This window comes from Tachysurus vachellii, chromosome 9, assembly GCF_030014155.1.
Source record: "Tachysurus vachellii isolate PV-2020 chromosome 9, HZAU_Pvac_v1, whole genome shotgun sequence".
In the NCBI taxonomy this organism is placed as follows: Eukaryota; Metazoa; Chordata; class Actinopteri; order Siluriformes; family Bagridae; genus Tachysurus; species Tachysurus vachellii.
This window is the reverse complement of record NC_083468.1, coordinates 20,270,101-20,287,985: the sequence shown is the minus strand read 5'-3', so window position 1 is coordinate 20,287,985 and position 17,885 is coordinate 20,270,101. Positions and strand designations below refer to the sequence as shown.

Sequence of the window (17,885 nt, the reverse complement as noted above, 5' to 3'; positions counted from 1 at the left end):
GTTGGCAAAAGACATAAATACAGAAACTGTTCAAAATAATTCAATTTATCATATACAGGCAGAAAGGAATAAAAGAATACGCATAGGGAGCAAATAATAATGATAACGAGAAAAGTAAATATTTTTACAATATTTATTAAGGACAGCACAAAGGGAAACAAAACCCAAGGGAAAAGGGATGCGAGCAGCACCAAAGAAAAGAAGAGAAAGATAATGAAATAAAAACATCATCAGTGTTTAATAAACATATTACCTAGCTACTCTAACTGCCCAAAACCGAAACATTCACGGTTCAGATTTTTTTTTTTTTTTGGAAAACTACATTGAAATGTTTAGGTGTACGTATTTCAAAATTGGTAAAATGAAAGGTATTTAATAAGGGGTTAAAATAAAGCATAATTTTAACCAGGAACAATGGCATCTTCCTGATGTACCAAAAATCCTCAGAGGTACTGCATATTTACTTAGTATTATATTGGTTTACCTAGCATTTACACAACCTGTCTTTTTTATTCAAAGTGTGGGATAACCCCCTCCGTCACCCTTCTATACATCACTCACAACCAGTGTTGCTGTGATAGCAGACTATTGACAAGTGTGACAGGACTTTGATTACAGCGTCAGCCCTGGGGCTGCGGCTCGTCATCTGTCAAGTCTGAGCTAAGCTCTGCTGGGCTGATGGCAAGCGCAAACATTGAGGAGAGATAGGGTGAAGGGAAGGAGAGGAATCATTAAATCATTATACTTCACTCTGCATTCCACTGTACACAAGTCAAACTAGTGGCAGCTTCAAACCCAGAATGAGCAATCAAATGAACAGTCAAATGGTTTTCATTCAATTTTCAAGTCATCTGATCAAATTTAGAGAACACTGTCTGAAATGTTAAGCGAATCAGGGTAATGTTTTCATATTTCACACTTATTTTTTAACAGCAAATAAAACCTATCTATTGACTCAACTCAGTCACCTCTAAATTGCAAAGTAAACTTTTGAAGAAAAAGTTAAATCTAGGACAAAACTGAGGCACAGGTAGCACTGAATCTTTACATCTCACCCATTGTTTGTTTGATTCTGAGCTCAAGTTATTCTCTGTGTCGAGTTATTCATGCTCTCCATGTGTTTGCATGGGTTTCCTCCAGGCTCTCTAATTTTTTCACATCTCCCAAACACAGACTACTCTAAAAGTTTCCCTTATGTTTTTAAAAAGCAACACATATCTACACTTTACATTGAGGTTTACCTGTTCATAGCCATACTTCATTTATGCATTCATTTATCGTGAGTAACCTCTTTATTCTTGTCATGATGGCAGTGGTTCTGGAACCAATCCCAGGTACACTGGGTGAGAAACATTAATACACCTTGGATGTGATTATATTATTTATAAGCTTGGTTTAATAACTATATAACAGACAACCTTTCATCTGTGATAATGGTTTGTTGTTATTGTTGTTGTTGTCCTTCAGCTGTTCCATCTTCAATGTCACCACAACAGATCATCTGATCCTCATATTTGATTTGGCACAGGTTTTTTTGTTTGTTTGTTTGTTTTTTACACTAGGTACACTCCTATTTTATCCAGGCTAAGGACCAGCACTGAGCATTAACACCTTATGGGCTGTGTTGGTTCCATGACTGGAAATCAAACCCAGGCTGTGGTGGTGATCCTGCTGCTGGACCACCAGGAAAATTTTAACATAATTAATTACTATATGAATTCTGTCTAGTAAATCCATCACTACTTTCTCACTGCGCAAAGCTCTGCATCAAACGGAATGGTTGACATATGGCTGGCAAATTAAAGGAAAAAGACTGGTTGCTCTTTAGCACTGTGGGGGCATTTTGCTGCTTCATGCCTACTTGTCCCCGTAAAGGGAAAGCTGTGTAAAGTTCTACTGATTGATTATCTTCATCCTTTGATGGACCATTTTCTTCCAATGAGAGTAGCCACTTCAGGGTGGCTCTGCCCCATCTACAGAACCCAAGGGCTCACTGAATGGTGTGATGAGGATGAAGATGGTGTAAATTAATTGTATGTTATAGCCTTCACAATGAGCAGATCTCAACCCAACTGAACACCTAGGGAAAATTTGGACTGACATGCTAGACATTACTCTTGAGTATCATCACCAAAACAACAATAAAGGGATTATATTTTGGAAAAACAGTGATCATCCCTTTAGTACATCTCCAGAGAATTGTGGATTGGTCTTTTGGCAGCTCCATAATAAAACTTGTGTTGGGTTTGTCTTTGTTGTGTAGTAAACAATAAACACACACACACACACTTCACAGGATTGATTAAAAAGTACTATTTTGGAATTAATAACCCATACAGAAATATGTCTGTTGTCTGTGTTGTGTTGTTCAGTACAGCGATTTGGGACAAGCTGCGTCAGTTTTGTCCTATTTTTAAATTTTTTTCTTTCCCAAAACAAGAGACGGACAACTCTTTATACCATTTAGGCTATAAAGTGCTTAAAAAGTCGAACAGTTTCTGAAAACATATTTAATCAGTAATCAAAGGACAGACTTCTACAGTTTTGACTGGAACTGATATGGGTTCCAGATGCCATGCGTAAGATCGTCAAGTATGTTCACATGAACATTCCAAAATTATAGCATGAAGCTTCTGATGTTATGATAAACGCTCAGTGTAAAGGGATACATCAAGGATAAATTATGATTTCATTACACTATGGAGTAGATGAATTTGGCAGAAACAAATGCACATGAAGACAGTTTCAGTACCTTGTCACAATAACTGTCAAATTTTTAAGATGGTGATGGTAAATTTCCAGGACAGCATTCAGTGCAACTATAATAATTCAGGCAAAGCATGTCAAGCAGGGATATGAGTTATAGTTCTTTCACTTTTCAAACCTCTGTGAATTGTTTCATCCATATGAATTTGATTCAGTAATTTGAATCAATCTTAACCACATAGTACACAAAGTGATTTAGTCTTTTCATTTGGAATTTAAATGGCAAAGCATACATATAAGGGATATGGAGAAAATACGTAATTATATTTATAGACAATCCAGATACCATAGCAATGTCCATGTTAACTTTCAAAATAAAAAAGAGGTAAAATATAAAGGCAGAAACTGTCGATCAACTCATATTTCAAATGGGAATAGGGGGAAAGTAAACAGGGGACTAAAAGAACAGAGGAAAAAAGGTACCCGGTCTAACTGTGTAGAGGGGCTTTGACAGACATGTCTCACACAGGCTGACAGCTCTGTCAATAGCCCCAGGATGGCAAACTTGATTGACAGCAAGCAGGTGGTGGCTGAATGGAATTGTCAGAGCAGCTGTCAATCATCAGCTCTGCCACGAAAACGGGGGAGGCAGCACAGCTGTCCAAGGTGATCTGTTGTTTTTCAAGGCGAAAGCAGGCATACATATGCACTGTGATAATAAAAAGCTGGGCTGGGGAGAGGAGACAGAACAGGTGTGCATGTCTTCTGTACAGCTGGAAATGACCAGATTTCTTTTCTGAGAATATTCAGAAAACACAAAGGGAAATACATGGTATATATTAAAGTTATAAGAAATGTTATTATGTCTTTGTGGTTAATTAGTTTAATCTCACATGGAGAGACATCTAACCATTGGAAAACTGAAGAAAATACGCCACAGTTAATCGTGACCTTGGGTCCTGGAGAAATTCTGTATTAAGGAGTGATTCTTGCTCTGTGTTCTCTAATCACATACATAGAATGTGTCAGCCCTATTAGCCAGTATAGATCCACTAAAAGGCTACTGTTTGCCAGATATTATTGGGAAATTGAGTACCGATAAAGGACTGAAGGACAATATGCACAAAGGTGAGCTACACTGGGTACCTGTACAGCTTTTTATGCATACTGAGGATTATCCTCATCAGACAAATGCATGTTGATACTCTTCAGTAGATGTGTTTTGCACTTTACTAATTAGTGTGTAATTATCTCTAATGGTTGTTCCTTCAAGATGGGTATCAGATGTTTCAATTAACTACATGAAGAAATAGCGTGTGAAATTGTGTGTCTTTGTCTTCAAAATGTGATCCGATTGTCATTTAATTCACAACAATAGACAAACAAACTGTGCTTAAGCCGACACACAAACAATTCGAATCTCTTGTGTCTTTATTGAACACACCAATTAAACATTCACAGTGCTGGAGGAAAAAGTAAGTGAAGCCATAGACTAATTACTTAGACGAAAGCTAATTTATGTAAGTAAATTCAGCACACCTGGTTCAAATAAATAAAATTAATATAGTTTGAAGGTGTGGTTTATTAAAAAGACAAAAAGTAATTTATAAAAAGACACAAACATTTTAAGATTGCTGTTTGTTAGAAGCATCAAATATTGCGAGCCTTGCCTCACAAGAAGGAGCTCTCTGAAGACTTACAATCAAGAGTGGTTGATCTCCATAATGCTTGAAAGAGATACAAAGCAATCTCAAAGTGTTTAGACATTCATTCATTCATCTTCTACCGCTTATCCGAACTACCTCGGGTCACGGGGAGCCTGTGCCTATCTCAGGCGTCATTGGGCATCAAGTCAGGATACACCCTGGATGGAGTGCCAACCGATCGCAGGGCACACACACACACACACTCTCATTCACTCCCGCACTCACACACTAGGGACAATTTTCCAGAGATGCCAATTAACCTACCATGCATGTCTTTGGACCGGGGGAGGAAACCGGAGTACCTGGAGGAAACGCCTGAGGCACGGGGAGAACATGCAAACTCCACACACACAAGGTGGAGACGGGAATCGATCCCCGACCCTGGAGGTGTGAGGTAACCACTAAGCCACCGTGCCCCCCATGTGTTTAGACATCTATTAGTCAAATTGTCTATAAATGGATAAAGTTTAGTACTGTGGCTCCTAAAAGTGGGCACCCAGCCAAGACGACTCCTAAGGCACAACGCAGAATCCTCAATGAAGTAAAGAAGAGCCCTCGAGTAACAGCTACAATCTTGAAAACATCTCTGTTTCATGAATCTACTATATGCAAGTCTTTGAACAGACAGGGTGTCTATGGCAGAACACCATGGAGAAAGGCACTGCTCTCCTGAAAATGAAAATGTTTTATGGACTGATGAGACAAAAGTTGAATTGTACGGGAAGAATACTCAGCAGTATGTATGGCCCAGAAAGAGCACAGCTTTCCAACATCAAATCATCACCCCAACAGTAAAATATGGTGGAAGGAACATCATGATTTGGGCTTGATTCACTGCCTTAGGGCCTGGAACACTTGCCATCATTGAGGGGAAAATTAATTCCGAAGTTTACCAAAATCCTGCAGGATAATCTCAGGGTGGCCATCCACCAGCTGAATTTTAATAGAAGTTGGGTGATGCAGCAAGACAATGACCATAAGTATCAAAGTAAATTCACCACAGACAGAAAACAAAATACACCTTTTAGAGTGGCCCAGTCAGAGCCCAGACCATATCCCCTTAGAGATCCTGTCGAATGACCTGAAGAGAGTTCCTCTTTGCAGTTTTGTAAAGAGGAATTGCCAAAAAGTCCTCCAAAACGTTGTGCAGGTCTAAACCAGAGCTGCCAAAAGCACTTGCTTGAAGTCCTTGCTGCCAAAGGAAGTTGGACTAGCTATCAACTACAAGAGTTCACTTACTTTTTCCTTTTACTTTTTTCTTTAGTCACAAGACATTCAAATTGTTTGTGTTATCGACTTACTGGTGTGAATTAGATGAGGATCGGATCACATTTTATAGCCAATTAATGCAGAAAAACAGTTTATTTTAAGGGGTTCACATACATTTTCTTGGGACTATGTAATATAGACGTGCTAAATTTGGATGTGGGTGCTCTTTCTTGGATATCCTATGGAATGCAATTGCTAAGAAAGGTTTACTTTTAAATATTCATCCTTGAACAGCTGAAAACATGATTAAGAGAAGCTGATATGATAGACTTATGCCAATAATAAAAGTATGATACTCACTTACACTCCTCTTCCTGTTAACACAAGCACTATTTGACAGTGCAATATACCATTGGGAAAGAGATTTTTTTTTTATTTATTCTATCTGGTGTCACATAGATGAGGATGGCTTCCCTTCTGATTCTGGTTCTTCTGAATTTTTCTTTTTTCATGTTCTCAGTGTTTTTTTTGCCTCAAGCTTACTCATTAAGGATAAATTAAGAGACAAAATCAATGTTCTGGTAAAGCTTCTTTGTGACCATGTCCATTGTTAAAAGTACAATATGAATATTTGAATTCATTTGAAGAAGACAGCAGACACCAAGTTCCAATACAAGGAAAGCATCATTAGTGCAATCTTCATGGTTTTAACAGCCTAAGATAATCATCTCGCATAACAAAGCTAACTGAAATTTGCCAATCTTTATTATATGTATGTATGTATGTATGTATGTATGTATGTATATATATTGTAAGTATAAGTGCTGTATGGTTATGGTGAAATAAAAAACAGAAATTTTGCATGAATTATGTGCCTTTGAGTCCATCTGCATCACTTACAGATATCAGTTACATCTTACATCATACAGATATCAGTTATCTTTTCAGTACACAGAGATCCCTTTTTCCCCTCCTGAAGATAATGTGTATATTTCCAAATACTTTTGAGGTGAGCAATTTGAGTTGAAGAGGCTCTGGGTTGAACCACCAACAGTGTAATTGGTTCAGTGAGAACAAAGACTTGAACTTTATCTCCCTCTAGTGGCTGTAGCTCCAAACCACAGCTTTACAGAGCACAAAAATTAAGGCTTTTTTTTTTTGCTTAACAAGGTGCATTCTTATAAGTTCCAACTCAAACTTAACCACTTTGGGGTCACGTAAAAACAAACAGGATTAAAGTCAGTATAGGCAAAATCATTTATTTTCTGGTTAACATTTGTAATCAATCACAAAAAGCTGATCTACATCCAAAGACTAGAGACAGCAAAAAAAAAAAAAAAAAAAAAAAGAAATTAAAATATAGAAGATATAGAAAGGTTTAGAAGTTAAAGAGGACTGTTCACAGGTTGAGATTCTTATGGTACAAAACATCAGACAGGTCACCAGAGTAGCTAGTAAAATCCACAAAGGCAATAACCGTCTCCCATATTTGTGTACAGCACGAGATTTCTAATGGTACTGTTATATATTCACATAGATGTAGCCTAGCGGAACACACAATGTGAAGGCAGTAGGTATACATGGAAGAGATGAGATATGCAGCCTGGCCAGTAAACTGGCCATAAATAGTGCCTAGCCAGTTCAGCAGAGCAGATACACTAGACATGTTTGTGCAGAGTTGTACCTCCTACTCTTAGGACAAGACAGAATAAAGCGGATGTTTCGAAAATGCATAGCACGTAATGTATTTTCAGTGAAAATATACTGAACTGGCTTGAGGACAGCAATGACTGTATCAAAGACTTAAAGAGAAAGAAAGGCAGGACAGGTATGCAAGACCACCAATTATTACTTTCATACAAAAAGGGAGTTTAAAAAAAAAAGAAAAAACAACCGTTAAATCTTTGATGTCTCATTTCTGCTGCAGCCGGGCAGCTTTGAACTTTGACACCCATTTGGGTGGCTCCTGCGGCACTTCTGAGCCCACCTCTTCTTGCTTTCTTTCAAGGATTGTGGGTAACGCAGGAGGAGTTATCGTCAGGTGGGGGATCGTTGAGGGCAACGGATCTTTCTCAATCACAGTCCCTGAAAAAGCCTGAAAAACAGTGAACACGTTCACAAGGTCACATGATATTTGCACTATTTGTATTCCATTTTAACAGGAAGTTCTTTCAACTGCTACACAGGTCTTCTGTACCTCGAATCGTCCATTAGGGTAAAGACTTATTCTGGTTGGGCTGTCCTCTTCAGTAATACTGTCGCTGGTGTCACTGGGGGTGGCGTCGTCGTGGCTGTGTGTGCGGTTAACAAAAGCACGGCGCTCCTCAAAATCTGCTGCGCTGCTCTCGCTGGTGTCACTGCATACGCTGTTCTCACGACTGCGAGACTTCAGGATGGATTTCCTTGGAACAGGCTCACCATTTACTACATCCACAAATACCCTGTGTGCGCGCACACACACACACACACACACAGTTATGCTAAAACACCAACAATTGAGTCAAACACTGCTGTTTAAAGGCCCTGATACCAAAGCCGAAGACAACCACAGGTTGTAATTTTTGAATGTCATTTTCATAGTCTGCCCTTGTCGCTTGTGCATAGTCTGACAGCACATTGCAAAGTAGCTTTGGAGGCCATTATGAGATAGACACTAGACCTACAAATACTGAGAGATGGCACACCATTTCAGCATATTTAGTAACAGCATTGTGTGACTGGAGTCATTTTTCTGTGACCCTATAGACTTATTTCTTTAACAAATGTCAGTTGCATGTCAGGGCTCCAAGAGTCAGATTTCAAATCTCAAGTTAGACAAGACTGCATATTTAATGGGGTCACTCTAAAATACTTTCTGGGCCTGGCTCTGACAGAAATCTGTAAACCAGTGCATTGCCTGGTACCTGTAGATATCAGCAGGAGTTGTGATTTTATGATGCTCATGAACAGCATGGCCGTTGCATTTGCCATTCTTCTTTTTGCGTTTGGCCTGCTCTTTCTTCTCTTTCCTCTCGCTGAACTTCAGAGTAGTGTTCTTTCCTGTGTTTATTCGCACCTAAACCACAGAAGACGAACAGAGAAAATTACTAAGACTTACTAAAGCAGTAGTTATATAGTGAATTAGGTCTAAAAAGGTGTTCAATTATAAAAAGAAGCACCAGATATTGTAGTGACTTACTTTCTTGGGCTCTACCGTATGACTGAAGTAGATAGTTGGCAGAGCATTGTCTTCCTCCTCGTCTTCTTCTTCTTGCTCATCTTCATCAAACTGTGGTTTGATGCCATTGACTTGGCTTGTGTGAGTGGCAGTTACACAGTCTCTATGTGGCTCATGGCCATTAACTTGGACCTCAGTGCCAGCATCTGCCTCCTTCTCTTCCTCTGATGAAGAGGAAGTAGTGTCCTCACCGTTGGTATCTGTGCTGTCCATTCTGAGGTATGTTAGATAAGCATGTTGATTAATATATTTAAAATATATATATAAAACTTAAAAAAAACCATGAATATAGACAACATCACTGACAACGGCCATGAAAATAATTTTATGGCCAACTGGAAATGAAAAGAAAAGTCAGCAACTACTTTGCTAAACACATGATTAAGTCCATATTAATGTATTTAATAATTTAAGCATCATTAGTGTATTTGAGGGGACTGTTTTGCTGTTGAAGTTTGTTCATAGGCTTCACTGTAGTCACAAAGTGGATGGAAAATGGAGAGAGCACTTATATACATAGTCTGTATTATCCTGTATAGTATAAGGTTATTTATGTCTGTACTTTTGAGAGTCATATTATTAACAGAAAAGGATTGACATTTGCTTTTTTTTTTTTTTTTTAAAGCAAATCTGCCAGTTTTTTTTTTCCTCCAATAGTTTATGCAACATCATTCACTTCCATGAGTTCTACTTTTTAGTAATAGACACTGACCTAAAAAGGTTGAAGCCAATTAAGAGATGAAGTCACCTCCTCTGGTACACGAAACACCTCACCTCTCTCTCTCATCCTGCTCCTCCTCCAAACGCTCCAGCTCATCCAGCCGTGCCCACAGCTCCTCTTCCGTCAACACACCTTTACTGTTACCTCCATCTACATTCTTCCCCTCCTCCTCCTCCTCCTCCTCCTCTTCTTCCTCTATCTGCACCACATACTCCTCCTTAGGCTTGGAGTTGGGCTTGTTTGCCACACGTTGTTTACCTGTCAAATTACACAATACTTCATCATACTGCAGAAAGCACACTCAACTTTTCCATAGATTATGCTAAGCCTGAGGCTCTTAACCCTTTTTATGTAGTGATAATAGAAACTGGATTTATTTTTAACCCTTTGAGTCATACAACAGTCCTAAATCGTGCACCTTTATTATGTTCAGAAATATTTTATTTTAAAAAATCTGTATGATTTTGTATAATTAGACCTGAATGGACAGCGGAAGATTATCATTAATAAATTAAAACACACACTTCGCACAATAACAATAAATCTAATTCAACGAAAATTGAATTAAATATGATCTAATATTGGATGATCCGTTTACTTTTTAATATTCTATATTTATGCAGAATCAAAATTCATACCTCATGCAATTAGATAATTATATATAGCATATAAAATAAAAAGCATATAAATCATTTATGCACAAAATGGTTCCCACTGCACAGTTTTATTGCTTTACTCAAAACAACTGTGATGAAACACATCAGTTTAATATATAGTCCCAGAATTAGATGTGTCAGCTGATGGGAAAACTAAAAACAGAGATATGGCAAAGGAACCATATCCTAATGCATGATTAAAATCAGATATCAATTTGTATAATCTGTATTATCTTGTATAGATAGTATTGTGTTTTTTTATGTCTGTACCTTTGAGAGTCACAAACAGCTGGAACCAAATTCCTTGTGTGTGTCAACACACTTGGCCAATAAACCTGATTCTGATTCTGATCAAAGGGGTCTAGTATTGAACAATAAACTTTAAAATTCACTTCAAAAATAAAAGTGTTACTAAGCATGCTTATTATTAAGAGAGAAAGGTATTTGTGAGCACAGGACAGAGAACAGTGCAGACAAAGAAACTTTTGCACACACTTCGCAGGGACACACTTGCTCCAGTCACTCAGAGTCACGTTGATTCGGTTGCCATCAAGCTCGCAAATAACGATACTGTTTTAACACTAAAGCTACTTACGGAGAAAAAAACCCCAAAAAAAAACAAAACCTATAAAGTAATTTTTGATGTTCTGCTGCCTATTTACCTGGCACACAATATTAAATACTTTTATGAGAATATGGAAATGTACATGCATTGCCCAGGATTGGATTCTGTACTTTTAAAATACTGCAGTTTTAGAACATACACTGTCAAGGTAACAACAATGGTAGATTTTATGAATCTTCATTTGCATTCTTATTGCATCTTATCTTTTATGTAAATCTGCTTTCTAGAACACTCCCCAGATTTACCAACAAAAGACACACTGTTCTACTGTTTGGTCAATGCCCCGGTCATGAACATCCTACCGTCTAGTGCACCACTTGTATGTGTATGTAGAGTTACCTTTGGTAAGTGCTTCCTGTTTTCCCACTTCTTCTCTGATGTCAACAAAATCTCCTCTGTCCTGTAGAGAACACAGTGATTTGTTATTGGAAAGATTTTCATGAGCTGTAGAAAAACTTAAGAAGTTGAAACACTTACACAAGCCATCCTTTCAAGATCTTCTGTGAAGCCAGCTCTGTCTTGAAAACTCTTCATCATTTTGTGCAAATCCTCCAGTTTATTATTTACATCTACAAAAAAGCATGAAGGAAGAGTAGGACATGACATTTGACCCAAGGCTATGCGAATGAAAAAGCCCAGTAACACAATACTGTGGCAAAAACAGAGAGGGTCCAGTGAATCCAAACATAACTCACGTTTCTTTCTGTGTTCTACAAGTGTCTGGGCCTGCTTAGCCGAACACTTTGCGAACCAGTTATCTCCAAGGAGAACTGTGAGTTCATTAGTGTGAACCAGCTTCCCAGGCATGAAAGCTAAAGAACCAAATGGTACCTAAAATGACAGACAGAGAATATATATTATTATAATCCTTTACAAAAACCTGCATCACTTCAGTAATAGGACAGATTAAAAGATTACACTAGTACAAAGCAGAGACAAACCCAGACAATCCATCTCCACAAATATTCTGTAAATTACATGGAAATTTAAAAGTATGCTTCATGCTTCGTATATACCATAATATCATAGGACAGCTTATCAGGCAATGTGCTGAGACGTTCCTGTAGGTTTTTATAATCATTCTCCACTTTTCTCCTGGTAGAGACAAAGAAAAAACAACGCAGTAAGTAATCGTCTATTGTTCTTTAACAATGTCTGAAAACAACAGAGTAACATTGCAGGAACGAGAATGCATCTTTCTCCATTTCTTTATCTACACAATGTGTAATATCCACATAGAGCCATGATTAATTTTATATCTAAGAAATGAAAAACTCAATTATAATTAATTAAGGAAGTAGAACAATTATTTTTTTAAAAAAAAGGTGGTGAAGGTGCGGATCACCTGTATAATACTCATGGGTGCTTTGACAGAAGAAATGAGAAATCACACTCACCAATGTGTAATTTGACTTTGGCAGTCTTTCATCACCTGTTGTTGGAATAGTGACACATGTTATAACAGTTGTACTGAGGGGAGGGGACAAAACCCAACGCCTTAAAACAACTTTCCATCAAACAGCTGACTTAGACGCAGGAGCTTATATATAACATCACTTACCAATAAGTGTTTACAACCGCTGAAATGTTTCATATTCTCAGCATCAATAGCTTGTAAAAAAAAATTTCAAACACACTTACTTGAGCTATTAAAAAACCAGATCACTGATAAACCAAATGAAGTACCTATCAATGTTGTAGGGTTTTTTTTTTTACCTTCATCTGTCCCTTATATTTATTTTGTTTAAAAATTCTTATTAAAAATGACCAAGAGTGCAAACAGTTGGTGTGCATCATTCTCTATGATCATTTTGTTGTGAATATGTTTATTAAATACTTGGTCCTGGTGCCATGTTTTGCAGTAATTCTGAAAAGATAGATGATTAAGAATTAAACAATCAGTGCTGTAGGGATTAAAAAAACAAGGCAAAAAAACCCCATAAAGAGTATTCTGTCTTCCGTGCCATGAAGATTTTGGACCTCCACTGAGATGAGGCCGACTCGGTGAGGATCCTGAGACATCTAGAGATTTACCAGCTCCAGTTAGACTCTGCTAAAGCAGAGACGCCAAATCCATGTGGTCTTTGAGGACAAAAACCTCCTCATCAATACAACATTTATCAGACAGTATATTTATAATCACACCCTCTGGTGTCACCCATATGAGGATGAGGTTCCCCTTTGTGTCTGGTTCCTCTCAAGGTTTCTTCCTCTTCCATTTAAGGGGGTTTTTCCTCGCCACAGTCACCTCAGACTTGCTCATAGGGGATGAATACAAACACATTTAAATATATCTAATATTAATGAAGTTTTTGTACTATATTTCTTATGTTCTGTAAAGCTGCTTGGAGACAACATCCGTTGTTAAAAGAGCTACAAATGAAAAAAACTGTAGATTGACGACGAGCTGTGTGCAGAAGCATCTTGTCCGTATATATAAATACATTTATTTCAGTTCGATTTGACAAGCAGCAGAATTTATTACATGTATTAAGGACAAAAATCTCTCACTACTCAATAATATAATGTCTCTCTACTCACGTACATGACAAATCAACGAATTGCTCTCAGGTTTAGTGTGAAAAAGATGATAAACACTGTATACTCTATATGTGTATGAAGAACTCTTATCTTTATATTATTCCTTATATTAACCTTTTGTTCTATGTTTATGTTCTGTAAAGCTGCTTTGAGACAATGTCAATTGTAAAAAGCGCTGTAGAAATAAATTTGAATTAAAATTATTCTTTAACATGGACAATGTATTCTCTCAGCCTTTTCTCCCCTAGAAGAGAGATTATGGTTGTGATTGTACTGCAATTCAAAAGTGAAATAGAAATTCCAGGAGAATTCCAGGGAAGGGGAAATTCCATTCATATCTGACAAAAAGAAAGTGTTTAATATTTTAATAAGCAATGTAATATCAATATTAATATCAAGTTACTTTGTAAGAGCAATGCAACGAAGAGTGTGCTTTTCAGTGTGGGACTTTTCTGTACATCACAGACACAAACGCACAAATGCTCTTTTGTTATATCGTTTTGATCTTAGCCGTCTCTTGCTGATTAAAATCAGAGATATCTGTAGCCATAAAAGCCAGTGAAGGTTCTGCTTTTCAGTATGGAACATTTTCTGCAAAATGTTCTGAAAGAAAAAAAAAAAAAATCCACTGCTTGTGTTTTGTACTTCTTTTTGCTCTGCTGATTGTGTTCATTAGAAAGATCAACAACCATAGGACCAAGACAATAAAGGTTCTGCTTTACATTTAAATTAAAAAGCATATCAGGAGTGAAATATAATATTGTTTACTAAGTCCGCCAGACACAGGAACAGGCAATCACCCTGATTAACAACTCACCATAATTATATTCACTGCTTCATATCTATAAGTACTTCATATCATTATCAGAACTGTCAGTCATCACATCATCTGTATATATTACACACACTACTGCTGCTATATATTGTACAAAAGCATAATATTGCACAATATTTTTATTTGCACTTCCACACATTATGTACTTAACTGATCAGTAATATTCTGTATTCATATTCAATACTCAATGTCTACTGTATCACATCTGTATTATCTTGTATCGTCTGTATTGTCTTGTATAGTATAGTGTTATTTATGTCTGTACTTTTGAGAGTCATAAACAGCTGGAACCAAATTGCTTGTGTGTGTCAACACACTTGGCCAATAAAGCTGATTCTGATAATGATTGCTTTTGCACTTCAACTGAATCCTCTCCATTTGTGCAGGGGTCAATTTTCCATGAGCAACTTAAAATAGCTACACAACCATCTAGTAGGTGGTACAACATGAGCTCTATATACTCAGTTCTTTTACTTATGTGGACTTTTTTCCTTCTTCTCAGTATGAGAGTTAAACCACTAACAACAATGACTTTGTCTCAGAACAACATGTGCATGTTTGAAACAACGGCGAGGTTCCTCGTGTGTGAAAACCTAAGTATTAATAAAAATAAACACGAAAATAAGACAATATTTTCGTAAACAACTGACAAAGAAATACTGCATAAATCATGTTATCGTCGTCTTCCCGAGTGGCGACTGCAGGAACCAGGAAAACACGTGATAGTTTAGAACAATCTAGAAAGTGTCGTAAAGCGTCTTCTTTTATCGTCAAGGTGGATTAATAGAGCAGTGAGATCACTTAGAACACTAAGCAAGTTATATAGTCACCAACAAGTAAGATCTCCAGTCGTGTGAAAACACTCTCTCTCACACACACACACACACACACACACACTCTCTCTCTCTCTCTCACACACACACACACACACTCACACACTCACACGCGTGCACAGAGCTTGAATAATTATTCATTACCTTTCTGTGTTCCTCCTTTAATCTATCCACACCTTTAGGTAACGCACTGCTCATCTTCATTTTACTGGCCATGCTCTGCTGTAAGCCGTAACAGATGGTTTCAGATATCAGACAACACTCAAGGGTTTGAAGTCCTATAGAAATGTTTATGAATGGCGTTGAATGTATTCCTGCGTCCTGGTCGCCTTTTAGTCATCAACGAAGCTGTAGAAGTGATACAATTCAAGATTGAGACCATTTCACCCTTGCATCGTACAAGATCGAGCTTTTCCAAAGAAACGAAATTAATAAATCCGTCTGGTTGTGTTATTCCAAATCGTCAGCAATGCTAGTCCACCTGCGCCATGTTTGTCTCTCAATAACAACACCACCACCGTTAGAGGACACGTGACGCTACATCGAGGCGTTTGTATGTGCGTTCAATTTACGCAGAACAATTCGGGTCAATAAACTAAAATAAATCATAGATATCTATGAACTACAACAAACTAACTTTTATTGCAGCCACAGTATAAAAGAAAATAAACCATAGAATTGCTATATGTAGTTAGCTTTGCTTACAGAGCTGTGTTTGCAGTGTGATCATTTTATTTTTGTGATTAGATATCAAATTTAAAACAATCACGTGTTCATAGCTTAGTGAGATAATTAATTCATTAACAGAGGGGATATTTAAAAGTAATAGTTGAATAAATTGTGATTGATGAGAACGTAAGGCCAAATATTTACTGCTGATGGGCTGCTAATATTGAGCAAGACCCTCATCTGAACATTTAATTGGACAATCACAGCGTTTTGGATTATTATTATTATTATTATTATTATTGATTTTCCAGAAATATGAACTATAAAATATAGATATTCTAGTCAAACTTTAAAAGTCAAAATTAGTGTTTACAGGAAATTACGACGATAGATTTTCTATCTAAGGATCTCGTGCTTTTATTTTGAAAAATCCCGAGGTTGTTTGGCGGCCATATTGGAACCGAGTAAGGGCAAACAAACGAGGAAAGGTTTAGGGGTATTTTCACCTAACTCCAGCCTGTGCGTCATTTTGTTTTTCTGTATTTCATCTCTTGAACTTTCCCACACAGAGGACCTAACCTGCGGTGATAATGAACAGACACATGAGAACATGTCTAGCTTGTTTGTTAAGAGTCAGGACTGATTTATCCACCAGCAAGACTTCATACACGTGCACTGCACCTTTCCGGGCTCATTCCATGGGCGTGAAAACGCGCTCGTATCTGCAGTATGTCAAGAGGAAAATACAAGCACCGAAAGCCCCTCCGTACAGCCACGTGTGTCAGGTCGGAGATCCGGTCTTGCGATGCAAAGCCTCACATGTGGCGCCGGCAGATGTGCAGGGACCAGATGTGCAGCGCGTGATCGGCACCATGGTAACGGTGATGCGCAGGCTGAAGTGTGTGGGACTTAGCGCGCCGCAAGTTGGGGTTCCTCTGCGCATCATAGCTGTGGAGTATACAGAGAAAATGCTGCATGAGAACTCTCCAGCTGTCATCGAGGCCCGTGGTCTGGTCTCAGTTCCCCTCAAGGTGTTTATTAATCCACAGCTCCGTGTGCTGAATGGACAGACTGTCAACTTCCAGGAGGCCTGTGAGAGTATCTCGGGCTTCTCTGCTTCTGTTCCACGATACATCTCTGTAGAGGTTTCAGGTGACAAAACTCTGCTTTATACACATGCTGAACTTCCAACTAGTAGTCCAATGTGTTAATCATCTGTCCCAGTGCCAAGCAGTAACCTGAACCCAGGATCCAGTGTAGGATCCTGAAGCTGTCAGGCAGCACACCTCAGTAACCAACAGCATAAATGATCATTGAAACTGACACACACTGTCTCTCTCTCTCACACACACTCTATTTCAGTGATTATGGCACCTCATGATGGGGATTGTCTATGCACATGACAGTAAACTTTATTTTGGATTAATAAACTAAATATTTCTGATACTTTTTATTTTATTTCCAGAATCTCAGATCACAATACACTGAGTGCAATATAAACGTGTTTTTATTTCTTTAAAAAAAAAAAAAATCATAAGCCAAGAAAGACCAATGACATTTCATGTAAAAAGGTATAATATATAAACCAGGACAAAGTGTTTACTGAAGATAAACAGATGAATGCTAACAATTAAGTTAAAGATGGAGTAGCAGATTGGGACAACAGTTACAACTAATATGTGAAACTATTTAATGATGTAACCCACTGATGATTCTTTCTTTCTGAAGGACTGAATGAAAAAGCCGAACCTGTCACCTGGCAATCAAGTGGCTGGCCAGCAAGGATACTGCAGCATGAGATGGATCACCTTGATGGAGTTCTTTATATTGACCATATGGACAGTAAAACGTTTATAAATGTTAACTGGGAGGAATACAATGAGAAACATTAAAAAAAATATACATAAGCTTGCCAATGATTGTGCTTTAAACTGAAACTTTTTATTCCAGTTTTAATAAATTTATGCTCATTTGTGTGAAGAATCATCCTATTTGAGCTGATATATTGGCAGAAACTTAGTAACGCTATCACCAAGCTGATTAAGGTGTCAACTGTAGTTTAAATCACAGACCTGAACACCTGAAAAAGCTGCAAAAATATTTGATGTGCGTTATCTTTATGCAACAGTAATTAACTTTTTTTTGACCGTTTTGCTGAAGTTGCACA

At 37.7% G+C, this 17,885-nt stretch overlaps 2 protein-coding genes across 2 annotated transcripts; one reads left to right on the top strand and one right to left on the bottom strand.

Annotated features, from left to right (window-relative positions):
- Nucleotides 1-6,860: 6,860 nt before the first annotated feature.
- On the bottom strand, nucleotides 6,861-15,576 carry uri1 (URI1 prefoldin like chaperone). The gene is made up of 11 exons (XM_060878178.1): nucleotides 15,194-15,576; nucleotides 12,238-12,272; nucleotides 11,857-11,935; nucleotides 11,536-11,671; nucleotides 11,318-11,409; nucleotides 11,180-11,240; nucleotides 9,613-9,817; nucleotides 8,800-9,052; nucleotides 8,525-8,676; nucleotides 7,819-8,062; nucleotides 6,861-7,716 (listed from the first exon to the last, which is right to left on the bottom strand). The coding sequence occupies exons 1-11, from the start codon at nucleotides 15,263-15,265 to the stop codon at nucleotides 7,534-7,536; spliced, it is 1,512 nt and encodes a 503-aa protein (XP_060734161.1). The 5' UTR covers nucleotides 15,266-15,576; the 3' UTR covers nucleotides 6,861-7,533.
- Nucleotides 15,577-16,161: 585 nt separating this feature from the next.
- pdf (peptide deformylase, mitochondrial) lies at nucleotides 16,162-17,701 on the top strand. Its single transcript, XM_060878177.1, has 2 exons — nucleotides 16,162-16,870; nucleotides 17,447-17,701. Exons 1-2 carry the CDS (start codon nucleotides 16,309-16,311, stop codon nucleotides 17,608-17,610), a joined length of 726 nt encoding a protein of 241 aa, XP_060734160.1. The 5' UTR covers nucleotides 16,162-16,308; the 3' UTR covers nucleotides 17,611-17,701.
- The last annotated feature ends 184 nt before the right edge of the window (nucleotides 17,702-17,885 follow it).